Source organism: Arvicola amphibius, chromosome 6 (genome assembly GCF_903992535.2).
Source record: "Arvicola amphibius chromosome 6, mArvAmp1.2, whole genome shotgun sequence".
Taxonomy (NCBI): domain Eukaryota; kingdom Metazoa; phylum Chordata; class Mammalia; order Rodentia; family Cricetidae; genus Arvicola; species Arvicola amphibius.
This window is the reverse complement of record NC_052052.2, coordinates 25,428,241-25,448,921: the sequence shown is the minus strand read 5'-3', so window position 1 is coordinate 25,448,921 and position 20,681 is coordinate 25,428,241. Positions and strand designations below refer to the sequence as shown.

At 37.6% G+C, this 20,681-nt stretch overlaps 1 protein-coding gene across 5 annotated transcripts in view; it reads right to left on the bottom strand.

The window, feature by feature from the left end:
• Positions 1-20,681, bottom strand: part of Zmym4 (zinc finger MYM-type containing 4) — a 111,866-nt gene that overhangs the window by 20,784 nt on the left and 70,401 nt on the right. For all 5 annotated transcript variants that reach the window (XM_038333387.1, XM_038333388.1, XM_038333391.1 and 2 more), the window contains exons 19-23: positions 17,793-17,911; positions 12,697-12,868; positions 9,530-9,583; positions 8,626-8,805; positions 8,126-8,220 (exon numbers count right to left, since the gene is read on the bottom strand). In XM_038333387.1, the coding sequence (XP_038189315.1) occupies positions 8,126-8,220; positions 8,626-8,805; positions 9,530-9,583; positions 12,697-12,868; positions 17,793-17,911 (620 nt within the window). The remainder of the gene's footprint in view (positions 1-8,125; positions 8,221-8,625; positions 8,806-9,529; positions 9,584-12,696; positions 12,869-17,792; positions 17,912-20,681) is intronic.

The window sequence follows — 20,681 nt, the reverse complement described above, 5'->3', positions numbered from 1 at the left end:
AGCGCTCACACACAGTCTCATTATGAGATTCCTGGATCGCCATTTGGGACTGAGGTCGAGGTAAAAGTGAGTGGCTTGCTGTTTTGCTTTTCAGGTCTTCAGGTTGAATGCCAATGCAGTCTCTGAGTTTTACTAATCGTGCTTCAACAGGGTTTCTATGTAGCTTTGGAGCCTGTCCTGGAGCTTGCTCTGTAGACCAGGTTGGCCTTGAGCTCAAAGAGATCAGACTGCTTCTGCCCACTGAGTGCTGAGATAAAGGTGTGTGCCATCACCACATGGCTGCTAATTTTAACTTGTGAATTGATGCTTAAATTTAAATAGAATATTGGAACTGGATTGAGGACTCAACAATTAAGAGCATTGGCTGCTCTTGCAGAAGACAGCTGTAACTCTCAGTATCCACATAGCAGCTCAAAGCCATCTGTGACTCATTTCATAGGATTCAATGCCCTTTTCTAGACTTTTTGGGTTCTAAGCACACATGTGGTATACAGACATACATAAGGCAAACACTTATATAATTAAATAATATAAAAAATTTTAAATTTACACAGAATACTGCTATACCAATAAATTTAGTGACTTACAAATAAAAAAAGTATTTACTCAGTATAGTGATGTACACACATAGTGTCCCAGGCTGAGTTGGAAGAATATCAAACTGAAGCTCTGCTTAGTTTACAGAGTAAATTCAACGCATAGCATGGGCATCTAATTGATACCCTGTCTCAAAACAAAGATAATTAAAAGGACTGGGTATATAACTCAGTGGAAAAGCACTTGCTTGGTATACATGCCATGGGTTCAATGCCCAGAATATATATACTCTTGAAAGATACAAAGCAAAAAAGTTTATAACAGAAAAGAACAGATAACCTAAATTCAAACACATCAGGTTTATAATTTAAAACCTTCTCACAAGGCGAGGTGGAGTGGTACATGTCCACCACATGTGGAGGCAGAGGCAATAGAAGAACTTAAAACCATAACAAACCAATGGGCAGTGGTGGCGCACGCCTTTAATCCCAGTACTCAGGAGGTAGAAGCAGGAACTCCGTGAGTTCAAGGCCATCCTGGTCTACAAGAGATAGTTTCAGAACAGGTTCCCAAAGCTACAGAGAAACCCTGTCTTTAAAAACAAACAAACAAACAAACAAACAAAACAAACCTACCATAACAAACCGTTGTCACATCTGATCCAAAATTATATAAAAAGAATACATTAGGGAAAATGTATTTCACCAGCTTAAAAGACTATGAAACAACACAACAATAAAACAAACATTGAATCACTAGATTAAAAAAAATTCAACTGATAAAAGTCTATCAGGGTGAAAATTTGCAGAAAACTCAAAAATCAAAAGAAAACTACAAGGGGAGCTAGAGAGATGGCTCAGAGGTTGAGAGCACTGGCTGCTCTTCCAGAAGACCTGAGGTTAATTCCCAGCAACCACATGGTGGCTCACAATCTATAATGAGATCTGGTGCCCTCTTCTTTCTGGTATACAAGCAGAACACTGTATACATGATAGATAGATAGATAGATAGATAGATAGATAGATAGATAGATAGATAGATAGATAGATAGACAGACAGACAGACAGACAGACAGAAAGATTTTTTAAAAAAAAAAGTAGAAGGAGAAGGAGAAGACCTACAAGGAACAATGCAAGACAGATTGGGAACAAAGCAAAGGTTTCTCTACTACTGCCCAGTACATAAGAACATCCCTGAATTCAATACAGGAAGAAAAATAAAGTAGAGGTATTCAGATTAGGAAGAAAAAGCTAAACTATCTTTATTCATAGATAATCTAACTGTAATGTAGAAAACTCCAAGAAATTTAGTGGAATGAAATGTTAGGAAAATAAGGTGAACATAAAAAAACCTTCAGAATTTTTGTAAGCCAAAAGTAAAATTTAAAAATAGTATGATTTAAAGTATAATGTGGTAGCAGAATGGGCAAGCTCAGCACTTAGAAGGTTGATTTGGAGGATAACAACAAGTTTGAGGTCAGCTGGGTTACTGAGTAAAATCCTGCTCCAACAATTAATTAATATAAGTAAATAACCTAACTTACTTGTAATAATATTAAGAATATAATTGATATTAATTAATATTACCTTTAATAGAACAATGAATTGGAAATACTCATGAAAAAAAAATCTGCAAGCACTAAACATATAAATATATAAGACATTGTTGAGAGAAACTTAAAGTGACCTAAATAGTTGGTCCTGAATTGAGAATTCAAGTACCCACATAAAAAACGTGGGGAGATGCTGGGTAGCAGTGGCGCACACCTTTCTTTAATCCTAGCACTTAGGAGGTAGAGGCAGGTGGATCTCTGAGTTGGAGGCCAGTCAGGTCTACAGAGTGAATTCCAGTATAACCAGAGCTACACAGAGAAACCCTGTCTTGAAACACTAAACCAAACCAAAACCTGGGAAGAGTGTAGTTCTGTGTATCTGGGTGAAAGTAGACACACCAATGGGACACATGCAGGGACAGAAAAGGCAGATCCATGAAGCTCAGTGAGCCATCCTATCTCAAGGTAAGGTGGAGGGTAAAAGGAAAAAACTTAAACTTCTTGTGTCTAAGTACGTGTGTGTGCACATGTACACATGCATACTCAGGTATACACTACACAGTGAGTGGCACATGAAACAAATAAATCGGGGAGATAACATTTTTATAGACTAAATGGAACAACTGCTAAAGATGTCAATTCTAAGATATATAATACGGACTCAAGAAAACCCCAATGAAAATGCCAAGTGTCTTTAAAAAAATTTAAAAATTAACAAGGTAAAGTTAAATTTATAAATATGAAAATTGCAATTTAGAAAAGCAATACTAGAGGCTGTAGAGATGGCTCAGTGGTTAAGAGCACTGACGGCTCTTCCACAGGACCTAGGTTCAATTCTTAGCACTCACATGGCAGCTCTCAACTGTCTGTGACAGGGGATCCAACATCCTCACACAGGCATACAAGAAAACAAAAAACAAACAAACTAATGCTTATAAAATAGAAAAAGAAAAGGAAAAACAAGATTTTACCCTTGACTCCAAGACCTACTGTAAAGCCACAATTTAAAAAAAATGGTATTAGGAGCTATAGAGATGGCTTAGTGGTTAATAGCAAGTACCACTCTTGCAGAGTACCCAAGCTTAGGTTCTAGCATCCATATCAGGCAGCTCATAACCACCTGCAACTCCAGTTCCAATGGGAATGTGGTATTTGTAGCCTCCTTGGAAAATTGCACTTAGTTGCATATATATAGATAAATACAATTTTTAAAAATAATAAAAATCTTTTTTTAAAAGAATCTTGATAATGGTATTAAAAATTTTTTTAAAAAATCAATACAGTAGAATGGAGACATGAGAAATAGAATATCTATATATATATATATCTATATATTTATATATAGATATATATATATAGAGAGAGAGAGAGATGTTTAGCATTCTTTTATGTAAAAGTACAAGTGTAATTTGCTGGGGAAAAGTTGATCCTATATATGTGTGATGCTGTAGGAAATGGATGGCCATGTAAAAAAAATTCAGCCTTGACCTTGAACTCCTGCAGAAAAATTAAGACGAAACAGTCCAGAAAAATCAAAGAAAAAAATTCTAAGACTTCTAAAAGAAAACAGAGCTGGGCAGTGGTGACACAAGCCTTTAACCCTAGCATGTGGGAGGCAGAGGCAGGCAGATCTCAGAACTTGAGGCCAGCCTAGTCTATAGAGCAAGTTCCAGGGCAGGCTCCAAAGCTACACAAAGAAATGTAAATGTAAGAGTATTTTAGACACCACTTGTGAGACAATAACATTTAGTCAGAATATTTTAAAGCATTAATTATCAAAAAAAACTAGTAAAGCAGAATTTCTCAAAATTAAAATATTGTATTTGTTAGTAAGAAAATAAAGAAGGACGCTGAAGAGATGGCTCAGCAGTTAAGAGCACTGGCTCTTCTCCCAGAGAACCCAGATTCAATTCCTAGCACCCACATGGCAGCTCACAATGGTCTGTCAACTCCGGTCCCAGGGAATCTGACACCTTGATACCAAATACACAAAGTAAAGTTTAAAGAAATTAAAGAAACTGGACATGGTGGTGCACACCTCTAATCCCAGCACTCGGGAAGCAGAGGCAGGCAGAGTTCTGAGTTTGTGGCCAGCCTGGTCCACAGAGCAAGTTCTAGGACAGTCAGGGACATAGAGAAAACCCCCTGGCTCGGGAGGTGGAGGGTCAACCACAAAAAGAAAAGAAAGGACAGTGTGCTAGGAAGATTTTTGTCAACTTGACACAAACTAGCGTCGCTGGGAAGAGAGAACAGCTATTGAAAAAATGCTTCCATCAAATTGGCCTATAGGCCAGTCTGTGGAATATCTTCTTGATTAGTGATTGATGTGGGAGGAACCAGCCCACTGGGAGTGGTGGCACCTCTGAGCAGGCTGTCCTGAGTTTGGAAAAGAAAGGTCAGCAGACTCTGTGTCGCTCCTACACGTAGGCTCCTGCCTTGAGCTCCTGCCATAATGGACAGTGACAGGTAACTAAGTGTAAGGCAAATGAACCATTTCCTCCAAAGTCGTTATTCATCAGAATGTTGTGTATTACAGCAAGACAAAGCAAACTAAGAAAAACAAGTAGAGGTTTAAGGAGTTCAAGGTTGTCCTCTGCTACACTGAAGGTTTGGGGCTAACATGGGTTATACAAGACCCTATCACAAAAAAAAAAGATGGGAATGGAGCTTAATGATAGAGCACTAATCTAGTATGCTCCCCAGCCTTGGGTTCAACTCCAAACACTGCAAATAAAATCATGAATCAATGAATGAATCAATGAATAAGTCATAGGAGAAAAATTCCTGATTGAAGAAAGGGATTATATCCACATAAAAATTCAGCAATATTAATGTATACCTGTAATTTCAGCACTTGGAAGGCAGAAGCAGAAATGCTGAGTTTCAGGCCAATCAACCAACAAAAACTACACAATAAAATAATATCCCTTTCTTTAAAAACACCCAAACAAAACCAACAGACACAAAACAAACAAAAAGCATACAATTCACTGACAACCACCACTCGGCATACATCCAAAAATGGGGTATGTATACTTAAGACTCTAAGATATTCTGCCAAAGATGGTTCACAGATGGTAAAAATGCACAAGAAAAGATATTTACTAACCTTTTATCACTAGAAGAAAAAACAAACAAACATCTACAATCTACTAGATAGGCTAAAATCCAAATGGACAAATATCAAGTGTTAGCAAAATCATGGAATTTATGAACTGTCCTACACTGCTTGTGAGCATATGAAACTGAACACCAGAGTGGTAAGCTTTGTAAAGTTTAAAATATACTTAGCATAAAACCTAGTAATCTTATTTCTAAATACTAATCTTCAAGAAAAATAAAAACATATGTTCATGTGAAAATTTACATTAGAACGATCCTAACAGCTCTCCACATAGCCCAAAATTTGCATGGCTTGTTAGGCAGAAACAAAACAGATGAAGCACTGAGACACAAAGCAGCATGGAGGAAAGCCAAAGGTCCTCTGCTGTCAGAAAAGGTACACTAGGAAGACAGCACCATATGACACTACTTCTCCGTATTTTCAATAACAACAAAACACTACCATTTTGCATTAATCTATATAACAAATTGTGGCTATCAACATCTGGAGATGAGAGTGATAACCAAAGACTAAGACATTTTCCATATAATTGCTCACGAATAGCAGTGATTACACAATCTGTTTATTTGTCAAAGCCCACCAAACTATGTTTATAATTTATGGGGTTTTTAAATATAACCAAAACTCAGTTTTAAAAAGTAAGGCTACTCTTGTTACATGTAAGAGGCACAAGTGATGAATAACTGCGAGGAAACACAGTTCTCCAGAAACAACAGGACTAATGCACATGAGTTCACAGACCACACCAACAAATACAAGACCTGTACAGGTTCAAGCCAGATGGGATCCCAGCCCTAAGAGAGGGAAGTGGACATGGGGTCCCACTACTACTCAAGAAGCCATTCTAAGAGGGAAACCCACAAACAGAGGAAAAATCAGTTTTTGCCAATGGACTCTCCCTGGGTATATCAATCACACTACTGGGCAGGCTGCATGCCCAGGGGTAGTTGGCCAACACAAAACAAACTGACCAGTATTTCTGTAGACATTATTTTTCATTTTGCTTTGTTTGGACGTTTTTATTTCTTTTGCTTGTTTAATTTTTGTTGTTGTGAGTTACTTTTTTTTTTCTTGGTGTGTACTTCATTTTGCTGTTTTTGTTTGTTTTAAAGAAAGAAAGAGCAAGAAAATAAAGTTGTTTGGGAAGGTGGGAAGGAGTCTACGAAAAATAGAAGGAGTGAGAAACATAATCAAAGGATGCTTATATGAAAATTTTTCTTTTTCTTTTGTTTGTTTGAGACAGGGTTTTTCTATGTAGCCCTGGCTGTCCTGGAACTCACTCTGTAGATCAGGCTGGTCTGTCCCGAGAGCTGTGGTTTTTTTTCTTTATTTTTTTCTTTTTCTTTCTTTCCTTTTTCTTGTTTATTTGATGAAATGTCTTCAACAAAAAAGTTTAAGACTACTCTACTGTACATATGTGCAATCAGGGTGGTAAGTGGAAGGGGAGGAAGGAAAAGACTGAACTCAGGCAAGGCAGCAAATACCTTTATATTCAATGAGCCATATCACTATTCCTGTCCTATCTTTTGGGAAAACCCTTTCAATACAAAAAACAACCTACATGAATTTAACTAGTATACTTTAACATACAAAAGTTAACTTTTGATAAGAACATGTAAAATTACCCAAATTTAGAGTTTAATGACAGAAAATTTAGATGTTTGTTTCATTTTTGGTGTTTAAGAGTTTCTCTGTGTAGTCCTGGCTGTCCTGGATCTCACTCTCTCTGTAGACCAGGCTAGTCTTAAACTGAGAGATTCTCCTTCCTCTGCCTCCAGAGTGCTGGGACTGTAATATTTAGAATTTTTAATGATCTTTAGTGATATGTTTGTATGGTTAAGTAAATACAGGTCTGTGCAGGAAACCCTAGAATCCAGAAGGGAGTGTTGGGTTCCCTGGGGTTCCAGTTATAGGCAGCTATGAGCTGCATAACATAGATGAATAATCAAATCCATGTCCTCTTCAAGAGCAGGAGATATTAACTGCTAAGTTGTTTCTCCAGCCCCTGGTATTATTCTATCTTAAAATTATTTACTTTTTATTATGTGTGTGCACATGTGCTTGAACATGAACGTGGACCTATGCATGCTATATGGTATGTATGTGTGTGGGGTCAGGAGACAACTTACAAGTGTCAGATTTCTCCTTTCACTACGTGGGTCCCAAGGTTCAAACTCAGGTTATGAAGCTTGGTGACAAATACCTTTATCCTCTATGAATATACCTCATTGGCCCATTAAAAAAAGATTATAAAAAGCTCCTCCACACACACTTTTTTGTTATTTTATGTGTTTATCTGTTCTGCATGTATTTTTGTCTGTGTAACACATGTGTTCAACATCTGCAGAGACCAGAAGAGAGCAGCTAATCCCCTTGACTGGAGTAATAGACAATTGAACTGTCATGTGGAAGCTGACAATCAAATCTTGGTCTTCTTTAAGAGCAGCAGCAAATGCTCTTTTACACTGAGCTGTCTCTCTAGGCCACTATAAAAATCTTTTCTTTTCTTTTTTTCTTTTTTTGGTTTCTCGAGACACGGTTTCTCTGTGTAACAACAGCCCTAGCTGTCCTGGAGCCCACTCAGCAGATCAGGCTGACCTTGAACTTCCAGAGAGCTGCCTGCCTCCCAAGTACTGGGCTTAAAGGTCTACACCACCATGCCCAGCAAAGGTTTTTAAAATAATAATGAAAACCTATAAATAGAAAAACAAAAGAAAAAGTTGTGTTTGAAAAAAATATGTAATAAATGACTTTTTTATACTAAGAAACAAAGGTGCAAAAAAACTTAGGTGTATGAAACAATACATGAAAATATTTTATTTGGGCTGCTATGAAGCTTTGTAAACAGAAAGAACTAATAAATACTGCTAGAAAAAAGTAATACAAATTTTAAAAATTAAGCTTCTGCTTACTCTTCGTCTGGGCTGGGGGAAGCCATCTCTGTGTCTCCTCCTTGTTCGAGAACGTGCCTGGATTCCCTGTCCTTTATTAAGTGGGTCAAAGGATTCTGCAGTAACCAACAGAAAGCATAATTAAAATACATAACACCAATTTAAAGGGAAACCAGAAAAAGAGAAGTCCTAATAATCATTAATCTATTCTTAATTTGTGATAAAAGAGCTTCAATTATACACTTAAAAAGAACAAAGAATTTAACACATAAATGAAAAGTTCATTATCAAGGAAATCTTTCATGAATAGTTATTGTTGAAAAGATTTTTTAAAATTTCAAAAATATCAAATTAACCACATATAAGAACCTTATAACAGACATTCACATTTACAAAATAAGGAAACTCTTGTGCCCTAGATAATCCCTAACACATCACAACTGCTTAATGATGCAAATGTGGAACCTTGATAAATCTTATGAAACAGGTGACCTTCAGTAGTCAAGTTAGGCTGCACAAACCTGAAGGAAAATCTGCCTCCAGATCTTGTTCTGTTTCCCCTTTGGAGAACTGTTTCAGTTCTGAATCAGCTTCTTGCACAGCATTTGACTTTAAGGCATAATGATTCAGCTCTTCCTCCCAGCTATGCGGCGTTGAAACTGCCTCTGATTCAAGATCACCGCTATATGTGCTTCCTTGGTCTGAAAGTGATAAAAACAAGCATGCTTTCTTGACATATTTAAAAACTCTAATGAGCCCCTGCATGCTTAAAACTGAAAGATGGTTGACAGATAATTACCTAGACACAACTAGTAAAGTAATGTGTAGTTGGAAAGACGACTCCATCAGTAAGTATTTGCTTTGTATGAGTTTCATCCCCAGAACCCATGCTTTAAAAAACAAAGGGACAAGCATCATAGCATGATGTAATCCTAGCACCAAGGGGGCAGAGACAGGTGAATTCCTGGTGTTTGCTGGCTAGCCAGCCCAGCCTATCTGGCTAGTTCAAGGCCAATGAGAAAACACTACAATTTGCCCCTCAATGGATGGTGATTAAGGAAAGACACCCAAAAATGTCACCTAACCTCTATACACACTGGTCATATACATGCACGTATACCTACATTCACATGTACAGATATACACACACACACATACACACAAAGAATTCAGCATCTTGTTTAACAGCTTCACACAACTGGATTCCTATTCGTGGTGAGAACTACAAAGCATCATCTCAATCTTTAAAACATTTGACGCAGTTATTATTTGCATTACAAATTAGCATGTCAGTTGGTGCCCCTCATAAATTAGGAAAAATTATAAAATACTAAACCCAAAGATAATAATGTTTATGAGTTGCTGCTTCAATTGTTAGCAGAGCTCAGTATTTCTAAAAACTAAAATATATTTGTAAATACAAACCTTTTTCAAATATCTTGGTATCTAGAAAGAGTTCTTGTTCAGAAGTTTGAGATTCTAAAGAAAAAAAGCAAACAAAACACATTGCATCTCAAATGAAATGATTTCATGATAAGTATTACTCACAATAGAGACAAACAGACTAATAGGTAAATAGCCTTCTATACATAAGGCCCAATTCATCATATAATGAAACATCTGTAATAAAAGAAGTTAAATCAACAATGCTGTCAGCAATGTTTACACTTCTAGGTAGCAATGTGAGAGAAGCCATAGTGAAAGGGGTTTTACTTTTGATTCTGTATTCTTTTGCCATTTGAAATCCTTTTATATAGTTATACATGCACACAGACACACATGCAAAAAAAAAGACGATCAATTATTCCAATTAAATGTCTTTTACATTACCTTTAAAAACCTAAAGACTTAGAATAGAAAAAATTGTTATATGAGCATTAAGCACACAAAACTGAGGCCAACATGATTCAATGAAAAATGAGATATTTGAAATGAAGTTCAGAGATTCAACATAGAAAAAAAATACAGCTTACTCAGGAAAACATTTTGGCTTTTCTTTTATTTTACTGAAAGCAAAGGAAAATTATTCCCAAATCCTATTTCTCCTTACAGTATTCCTTAACCACTTTACCTTACCTAAAGTGATTCCAAATGTTTATCTTGAAGTTAGCTTACTTTCTAAAGTTTTTCTGACTCAACAATATACGAAAGCAAAAATTTCCATCATAAGAAAAAGAATCCATTGGGCGGTGGTGGCGCACGCCTTTAATCCCAGCACTCGGGAGGCAAAGGCAGGTGGATCTTTGTGAGTTGGAGGCCATCCTGGTCTACAAGAGCTAGTTCCAGGACAGGCACCAAAGCTACAGAGAAACCCTGTCTCAAAATACCAAAAGAGAGAGAGGAGGGAGAGAGAGGGAGAAAAAGGGGGGGAGAGAGAGAGAGAGAGAGAGAGAGAGAGAGAGAGAGAGAGAGAGAAGAGGAGGTAGGGAGTGGGGAGTAGGGAGGATGGAGGGAGTGGGGGGAGAGATAGAGCTATTTGGTGATTTTTTACCGCTGTACTCCCCGGTCGTAGATAAGTCGCTCCCGTTCTCTCACCTTCTCGCTTACTCTCCTCTCTCCGATCCCTCCCCTCGCCTCCAGACCTACTTTGTTGCTGTTGGTGCGTGTGGGAGGGGGAGGGGAGAGAGAGAGAGAGAGAGAGAGAGAGAGAGAGAGAAACCCAAACAAATGCTCAATAGCAATGTGATGGAGAAGTTGTCCCACCCCTTTGTGGAGACTAGTTTTCACTATTATATAATTCAACCTGGCTATATGAATCTCTTGCCTGAGGATCTCAAATGCTAGAATAATAAATATGTGCTACCATGCCTGTCTACAAAAGGTAAATTTAAAGTAAGGTTTATCATCATGAATTGTATCAACTTTTAAACTGAATATAGTATCAGAAGTTAAAAGTTGTTCAAGCAAAGGGATAATATTCTAATATTCTAATACATTAAAGAAGAAAATCATAGGAAATACTGATAATGATAAATAAGCTTTCAATGAACTCAGTATGTATGATTTATAAATTTGATCAGTTAAGAGCACATTATACTCTTGTAGATCGCCGAGTTCAGTTCCAAATATCTACAAATGTCTGAAACCCCACCTCCAGGGTATCCTCTTGGCCTTCTCGGGTATTGCCCTTAAGTGCACAAACCCATGCACAAGACATATACTTACATGCACATAATTAAAATTCACACAAATCCTCATGTCGAGGTGGGATTAATGCCTTTAATCCCAGCACTTCAGAGGCAGTGGCAGGCAGATCAGTTCAAGGCCAACCTGGTCTACACAATGAGTTCCATGACAGTCAGGGCAGCACAGAAAACCCCTGTCTCAAACCACCCCTAGAACACCAGCCACCTCACTGACCCCTTCCCCAAAAAACAAAACCACAAACCTTTGAAAGATTCAAACCCGATGGTAACAAAAAGGAAACTTTGCATTGTTTCTCCATGTGCAATAATGCTCAAAAATTTTCCTAGTACCTATTAAGTAAAACCAAACACACCAGCTAGCTGGACATGGTAGCCAACAATGGTAACAGTGAGGGTGACGGGAACAGAAGGATCAGCAAGCAGTTCAAGAGCAGTTTGGACTGCATGAGACCATGTTTCAAAAGACAAAAAAAAAAAACCCCTCAAACCTCATTAGTTGTTAAAAATCTACCAGTGAGTAAAAGAAAAAGAAATGGTATTTGGCTCAAAAAACACAAAGAACATTACTCAGTTCATTTATAACATAAGAAAATGCTTTTGTGCTTCACATTTCAACAACTGAATTTTCTCTGTATCTTCCTGTAACTAAAAATTAAGATGATACAATCAAAATTAGAAAGCTTCCTGGAAACAGATCAGAAAGTTCCTTTCATGTTGTGGCCAAATCGTGGTTCAGTCATCTCTTAGTTCTCTTGGTATGCACGTGTCTCTATCTCGCTCTCTGTCTATGTATGTGTGTGTGGATATATATGTATGTATGTGTATATGTATGTGTATATATATCGCCAGTACAAAACTAACATCCTATTTCAATATGAGAAATGTCAATTAAGCAATACTCCCTTCACAGGCTGGTTCAGAAGACTAAATGCAGGAGAACATACAATACACTTGACTATGAGGCGCACACAAGAATAAATGTCATGGGGCTGGAGAGATGGCTCAGTGGTTAAGAGCATTGCCTGCTCTTCCAAAGGTCCTGAGTTCAATTCCCAGCAACCACATGGTGGCTCACAACCATCTATAATGAGATCTGGTGCCCTCTTCTGGCCTTCAGGCATACACACAGACAGAATATTGTATACATAATAAATAAGTAAATATTAAAAAAAGAATAAATGTCATCTATTATAATCATCGTTATTCCAAACTAACAGAATCAGACTTCTCTATAGGCAACTGAGTCAACAGGCTTTCTTTCCTATGCTTCTGTTTAGTAACATCAGCATGCTGTTGATTATAGATTAGGAATTATATGCATGGAACATAGTTTTGGATATAAGGATTAAAATACAAAATTAACATAAAATTGAAAATTACTTCAGATTAAAGTAAATTGTAGAACTGTAGATGAGCTTTAAAAAAATCTTTAAAGACTACACCAACCTCCCTGGGATAGACTCTTCTCCTTCTCTTCATCCTCTGCAATCATTTCTGCCATCTCAAGGAGATCAGCTTCAAATGGATGTGTAGGAAGCTTTTCTTTCATGTCTTCAATACTCTCAGTAGCTTTATCTTCATTATCCACAGAAGATGGAATAAGCATGGGAACAGGCAACTAAAAGAACAAGAACCAAAGGCTTCTTTTTTTCTGTGTGTGTGTGTGCACGCGCGCGCGCGCGCGCGCGCACACACACACACACACACACACACACACACAAAACTGTTCATTATCTTATTTTTACAAGACAGGGTATGCCACTAAACACAGAGATGGCAGACTGGTTTGCCTAGCCAACAAGCTCCAGGGATCTTCTGTCTCTGACTTTCAAGCACTGGGATTATAGGACACAACTATGCATGGCTTTTACATCAATGCTGGACTTTGAACTTGAAGCGTGGTGCTTGCATAACAAGCACTTTACTGACTGAGCCAACCCCCCAAACCCCTGAGGGTTTCATATTTTAAAATTTTTTTAACTTTATTTTTATTTTATGTCCATTGGTCTTTTCCTATGTGTGTTAGGTCCCCAGGAACAGTTGTGAGCTGCTGTGTGGATGCTGGGAATTGAACCTGGGTCCTCTGAGAGAATAGAAGGTACTCTTAACCACTGAGCAATCTCTTCAGCCCCTGCCCCCAGAATTTCTTACACAATAGGTTTGTTGTCAGAATCTGTGAACTGGTGTAAATATTAAAATAATGAAAAAAGATACTTTCATTGCTGAAATTATGAATCTTGGTAGTTCATTTTTATAAGGCTAGAATGATTAAAATAAAAATAAGCAAGAAAGATGATTAAAAATAAGTAAGCAAGGTGGGCATAGTGTCACAAGCCTTATATCCCAGAACATGGAAGGCAGAGGTAGGTGGACCTCTGTGAGTTTGAGGCCAGTCTGTACTACATAGTGCTCTATAAACAGTCACGAATACATATTGATACTCTTTCTGAAAACTAAAAATAATTTTAAAAAATAAATAAATAAATAGTACTTTTCTGGATACTCAACAAAATGCTTCTAAATCCTTCAAAAGAATTCTACAACATAAAAATCAGTTTTGTTTATATTTCTTAACATTTTCCAAACTGTCAAATGAGAAATATATTTAATAAAAAGTGAGAAACAAGCCAGACGGTGGTGGCGCACGCCTTTAATCCCAGCACTCGGGAGGCAGAGGCAGGCGGATCTCTGTGAGTTCGAGACCAGCCTGGTCTACAAGAGCTAGCTCCAGGACAGGCTCCAAAGCTGCAGAGAAACCCTGTCTCGAAAAACAAAAACAAACAAACAAACAAACAAAAAAGTGAGAAACAGTGATGGGTACCTTCTTTTACCTGTACTACACTTCAGAACTCTTTTAATTTTTATTTCATTTATCATATCATAATCATTATGTTTTAGCATGTTCTTTGGAAATGTGTGCCATGGTCAGAGGACAATGTATGGAGTCAGTTCAATCTTTCCACTTTTACTAACATTCCAGGGACTGAACTCAGATCAGCAGCCTTGCTTAACTGGACAGAAAGCACCATTACCAGTTCAATGACCATGCTGGCCCATAATTCAGGATTCTAACATTCATAGTTTCAAATTTTTCTTTTCTATTTGAGTGACTGCACTACCTTTTTAGTAGTGGCCATTTCATTTGTAAACCAAGCTTGCCTGAAGATCAGAGAAGTAAAACAGTCACACTGGCCAGCCGTAAAGACCAGGCAGCAATGACACACACCTTTAATCCCAGTAGCTACACCAGTTTGCCATAAAAACAAGGAGATAGTGGTGCACGCCCTTAATCCAAGAACTAGAGAGGAATATAAAACAGGAGACAGTTCTCAGTCTCATTCTGAAATTCCTGGAGGCAGGATCACCACTTCAGACTGAGCAGAGGTTAAGACCAGTGGCTGTCTGTTTTGCTTTTCTGACCTTCAGGTTGAATCCCAGTATCTGCCTCTGAGTTTTTATTAATTGTGCTACATTAGGCACCCAACCTCTGAAGTACAAATTCACAAAAAAGGCATTTGCCTGAGGCTTTATAACCACTGGTACAGGCCAGAGCCGAACCCAAACCTAGCCACCTGTATTTAGAAGAGAAACTGGAACTCCCAGCTTCCTTCGGCCCAGGTTAGCTTCCATGTAAAGATGGAAAATACACAGAGGATCAGGATACTGTATGTTATTATGTTGTCCTTGAATTGTTTGACTGCTGAGGAAGGAGCAACAGCTGCTAAAAGACATTTGATTATAAATACAGCTGCATTAATCCAAATTATGTATTTTGAAAATGCCTTGACTACAAAATTTAAGTCAAAAGATATGTTACTTGGGAGAAGAGATTTTGCTTTTGTTCCACAGGAAGTGAGAAACTGTGAATTCATTATGGATTAATAAAAATAAGGTCCGAATGAGGAAGACCCCCTGAAAAATCTGACAAGAGCAAATAGCCACATGATCCAACGTTTCTGAGCACTTCAGTTGGAGTTTCCTGAGTTCTACATTCAGAACAGCTTCAAGACTGCTGGCTGAGATGATCCAGCCTTACAGAATACTCAAGTCAGGATGTGAACATAATCCTAAATTTTCTTTGGGTCCTCATAAGATTATCAGTGGCCCAAATAAGCAGGAATTAGTCTAGAAAACTATGCCCACATTACCCAAAAATGGATTATAGATGCTTCTCTTTGTTTAGTGTGTTGGTTACAAACTGTTATGGATAATGGTCAGGAAAAAAAGCTACACAAAGGAAATCAGATTCAAGGTTATTGTTTTGAAGAGAAAAAAAGAGAGATACAGATATGACAGGACAAAAGGACAGATTATGGAACCTACTTTGAAAAGAAAAAGGGAGGTTATAGAAATCATAAAATAAAAAGGAAGATTATTGAATCTACTTTTAAAATGTGACTCTTAGTTTTAAATGTTTTACACTAGACTGGACTTTCATATATTGTATACAAAGACTGTATATTGATAAAATTTGAGACTTTGTTAAAACATACGGTACATACATTTCTACTCTTGCATACAGCTCATTTAACAATGTAATGCAAATTTCTAGTCTTTGAAAGTTATATTACCAATTGTTTAGGATAATAAGGAAATGCAGGTTAGTAATTAGTCACCCATTATAATCAAACTTGTCACATCAGGTATGTTTCCAAGGTCAAATAAAGATATATTTTAGATAGACAGTTCATCTTCAAAAACTTCAGAGATGTACAGAATATGGCATTTTAAGAAGTTTTAATAACAAAGGCTCTTTTTTGTGACAATGAGACATGTCTACTCCTGACAGCACCAATCTACTTCAGAGAAGATATTGGGCATGGAAGAAACTCCACATGGAGTTTACCTTTTTTGTGGCACATACAAGCCACTAAGTAAGAGAATGCCCTTGCCTAGACTGCTAACAGTATGGTGTCCTAATTAGACAAGCAGAACACTAAAGAAAGTGACTGCCCAACATTGTCAAGACAAGGACAGCCCTTCAGAATATCCTGTCTCACAGAAGTCTGCCAGATATGCTAGACCTGTAGGCTCAAGATGGATGCCACAATGTTACAGAGCAACTCTGGGTGATTGTTCAGGCAACCAGCTGTTTCTGTCATTACTCACATGTTTTGGAAGTAACTTGCTTGCACTTCCTACTTACTTAGTTAATATTATTTCCTTCTTGGGTCTCTGAGGAAGTTGAAGACTAGATAGTTATAGTTTTCCTTCTTTACCTGACACAGATAGCTAGTTGTGATAGAAAGTGAATTAGGTACAAGACTTAGGACTCACCAATATAAGATAGATATGGAGCATTTTCTCTGAATCTGTCAAATGCAAATGGACTAGATATATTGATATACTTTTGCCTGTATATATTTTATGTAGTTATTGTATTTATTGTAAATAGTTTTTCTTACATCAGTTATAGCCTTCTTTTTATTTTCATTTGTATTTTAATAATAAAAGCTTGCCCAAAGATCAGAAAGTAAAAGTCATACTGGCTAGCATTAAAGACCAGGCAGCAATGACACACACCTATAATCCCAGTAGCCATACCAGTTTGCCATAGAAAGCATAGGTGTGTATGCTCTTAATCCGTAAAATAGAAAGGATTATGAAATGGGAGGAGACAGTCTCAGTCTCATTCTGAGATTCCTGGAGGCAGGTTCACCATTTCAGACTGAGGTAGAGGTTAAGATTCAGCAGCTGGCTATTTTGCTTTTCTGACCTTCAGGTTTAACCCTAATATCTGCCTCTGAGTTTTTATTAACTGTGGATTTACTTTATTTGTATGAATGTTTTGCCTGCATATAAGTATGTGTACCACATGCATGCCTGAAATCACAGAGGTCAGAGGAAGGCAGCAGATCCCCTAGAACTAACTGGATTCACAAATGGCTGAGCCACTATATGGGTGCTAGGAATAAAACCCAAGTCCTCTGAATCTCTAAAGTATTTGTTTTGTTATTTTGAGGCAAGATCTGACTCTAGTATATATATATATATATATATATATATATATATATATATATATATATATATATATGTATAATGTGTGTGTGTGTGTGTATAAAATATATAAAATGCTGACCTTCAGGTGGCTTCAATTCTCCTCCAGCCTCACAAGTACTGGGATTACAGTTGTGAGCCAACATCCTACATCATAATGTTCTTTCGAAAGATAAAGTATGAGCAAAAGAAATCTTCTACAGGGCTGGAGAGATGGCTCAGCCGTTAAGAGTATTGCCTGCTCTTCCAAAGGTCCTGAGTTCAATTCCCAGCAACCACATGGTGGCTCACAACCATCTGTAATGAGGTCTGGTGCCCTCTTCTGGCCTTCAGGCATACATGCAGAAAAAGTATTGTATATATAATAAGAAAAAAAAGAAATCTTCTACATTCTCCATAATGAATAACAACAGTAATATAACAGCCATCAAACAAAATTAGGTATATTTTAACAACAAGTAAAACATTTTATTACACAGCTGTAAAATTATAAATGAGGAAAATGCAAAGTTAAATTAGGTAAAAATCTTTCAATGATTACTTACAGGAACTGGAATCCCAAAGGGGACAGGAGTATACTGAGTATAAAGATGAAGAGGTATAGGAACAAACACCGGCACAGGGACTGGTACCACTATAACCTGGGGCTCACTTGGAGTATCTTCTAATGAAAAAAGCACACACGGACAAAAAGAGTTAGAAAACAATTTAACGAAATTTCACCTTAAGAGAGGAGAGAATTTGTGCCAGGCAGCACACACCTTTAATCACAGCACTTGAGAAGCAGAAGCAGGCAGATCTCTTGAGTTCAAGGCCACTATGGTCTACAAAGGGAGGTCCAGGAAAGCCAAGGCTATACAGAATAACTGTCTCAAAAAGACAACAATCAAAAATAACCAAAAAAGGGGGAGAATTTACATTTGAAAGGGCAGGTATTCAACAAATGATGCTAAAAACTAAATATGTGTATGTAGAAGAATGAATAACACCTCAATTTGTCATAATGCAAAAATATCAGTCCAGAATGAATCAAAAATGTTCATGCAAGGCAAGCAAAATAATTAAAAGTATATACAGGAGAAATGATTCAGGATACTGTTCTGAGGAAAGATTTTTCTTTAATGTTTGACCCCAAGGAAAGTGGCAACAACATATAATTGGCCAAAGAGACTACCAAACTCAAAATGTTATATGGAAAAACAATTTGGGAGCTAAGAGACAAGTTACAGCCGGGCAGTGGTAATACACACCTTTAATCCCAGTACTTAGGAGACAGAGGCAGGTGATCTCAGTGAGCTCAAGGCCAGCTTGGTCTATAGAATGATGTCCAGAACTGGGTCCATAGCTACTGGAAAATCCTTTTGCAAAAAAATAAAAGGGGGGGGGACCCAAACACACAAAAAAACCTTCACATAATGACAAAATATTTACAAATTATACATCTGACAAAAGTTAACTATCTAGAATATAGAAGAAATTCAAGCAAATAAAGAGCAAAAGAACAACTAACCTGATTTTCAATTGATCAAATGGTCTAAGAGGATATCTCTCCAAAGAATACATATAAATGGACAATGGTTATAACATGCAAGAGTACACTCTAATTGAAGACTCTGATCAGGTGATATTGCTGGTGGGCGGTGGAAACTTCAGGAGGACCTTGATCACTGAGGTGGGGGTTGCACCCTTATTAGACAGCAGACAACAGTAGCTTCTCTGTTCTTGGAAAGTCGTTTGACCCCACAGATAGTCATCTCAATGTCACTCACACCACATGGTAACTGGGTCCAGGGAGTGGCATCCCCAAGCCTGTGTAACCCTCAAATGATATGCTAAATAAACCTTTTCTGTGTAATTAGCTGACTTGGATATTTCATTGTTAGGAAGTAACTATGTCAATAAAAATGAAAAAATATTCAGTGTCACTAATGATCACCAGGAAAATGCCTATCAAAATTATAGTAACAGGGCTGGAGAGACAGCGCAGCAAAAAAGTGTGCTTGCTTGCTCTTAAAAAGGACCTGGATTCAGTGTCCAGCACCAGCATCAGGTGGTTCCAACTACCTATAACTTGATAGGTAAATCAATAACTCAATGTTCCCTTCTAGCTTCTGTGGTAGTTTATTTGTACTTGGTACAAATAACATAAGAATGCATACAAACACATAAATAAAAATAAACTTTAAAAAATTAAAATGAAATAACATCTCATCCCAGTGAGAATGACTACTATCAAAAAAGAAGGAAAAAAAATCCTGGTGAGGACTGAGGAGGGGGAACTCTCTAATATTCCTGGTAGGCACTACAAATTAGTATGGCCATTATAAAAATAGTGAGAAGGTTCTTCAAAAATATGATAATTCAGCCGGGCGGCGGTGGCGCATGCCTTTAATCCCAGCACTCGGGAGGCAGAGGCAGGCGGATCTCTGTGAGTTCGAGACCAGCCTGGTCTACAGAATGAGTTTCAGGACAGGCTCTATAAACTACAGGGAAACCCTGTCTCGAAAAACAAAACAAAACAAAACAAAACAAACAAACAAACAAACAAAAAAGATAATTCCCAGGAGAGAACCAACTATGTAAGGGGAGCATGTCCTCTGACACGCTCTCTGTGGCACATGCTTGACCACACAGGTAAGATAAAGAATGAGTCAACTCTACTGAAAGGAACCTTTCAAGTAAATTTCAGGGAATATGTATATTCACTGTTTGGGAACAACAGCCTACATGATGACAACTTTTCATCTAGAATTCCTTTCTAGTTTAAAAACTCTAGGACCTGTGGTTGAATTAAGAGAGGCTATTGGGAAAGCAAAGAAGATGAAGGCTACGAAAGGAATTTGGGGCCAACTGTCTTGAATGTGCAAAACAAATGGAAATTAGTATTTCTTTTTTTTTTTCTTGGGTTTTTGAGACAGGGTTTTGCTGTAGTTTTAGAGCCTGTCCTAGAACTAGCTCTTGTAGACCAGGCAGGCCTCAAACTCACAGAGATCCACCCACCTCTGCCTACTGGGTGCAGGAATTAAAGGGGTGTGCCACCACAGCCCGGCTTGGAAATTTTATTTCTAAAAATAGTGAGTTTATGACATTCCAGTGACTACCTGCTCCAGCATTTAAGCTCAGCTCAGCACAGCTTGAAATATTACTTAACTCTGGCTAGCTGTGTCAAGAAGACTGGACTTCTCTGTCTCTGCAGACACAATTAAAGCTTTTAAAACTCACTACAAGGGCTCGAGAGTTGGCTCAGTAGTTAAAGCACTTGTTATTCCGTAGATGATCCAGGTTCAAACCATAATACCCACCTCACAACTCACAATTAACTGTAACTCCTTTCAGAGGGGATCCAATGCCCTTCTGACTTCCTCGCACATACATACATGTAGGTTGGGCATTCGCACACATAAAATAGAAACTAAAAACAAACAAAACTCACT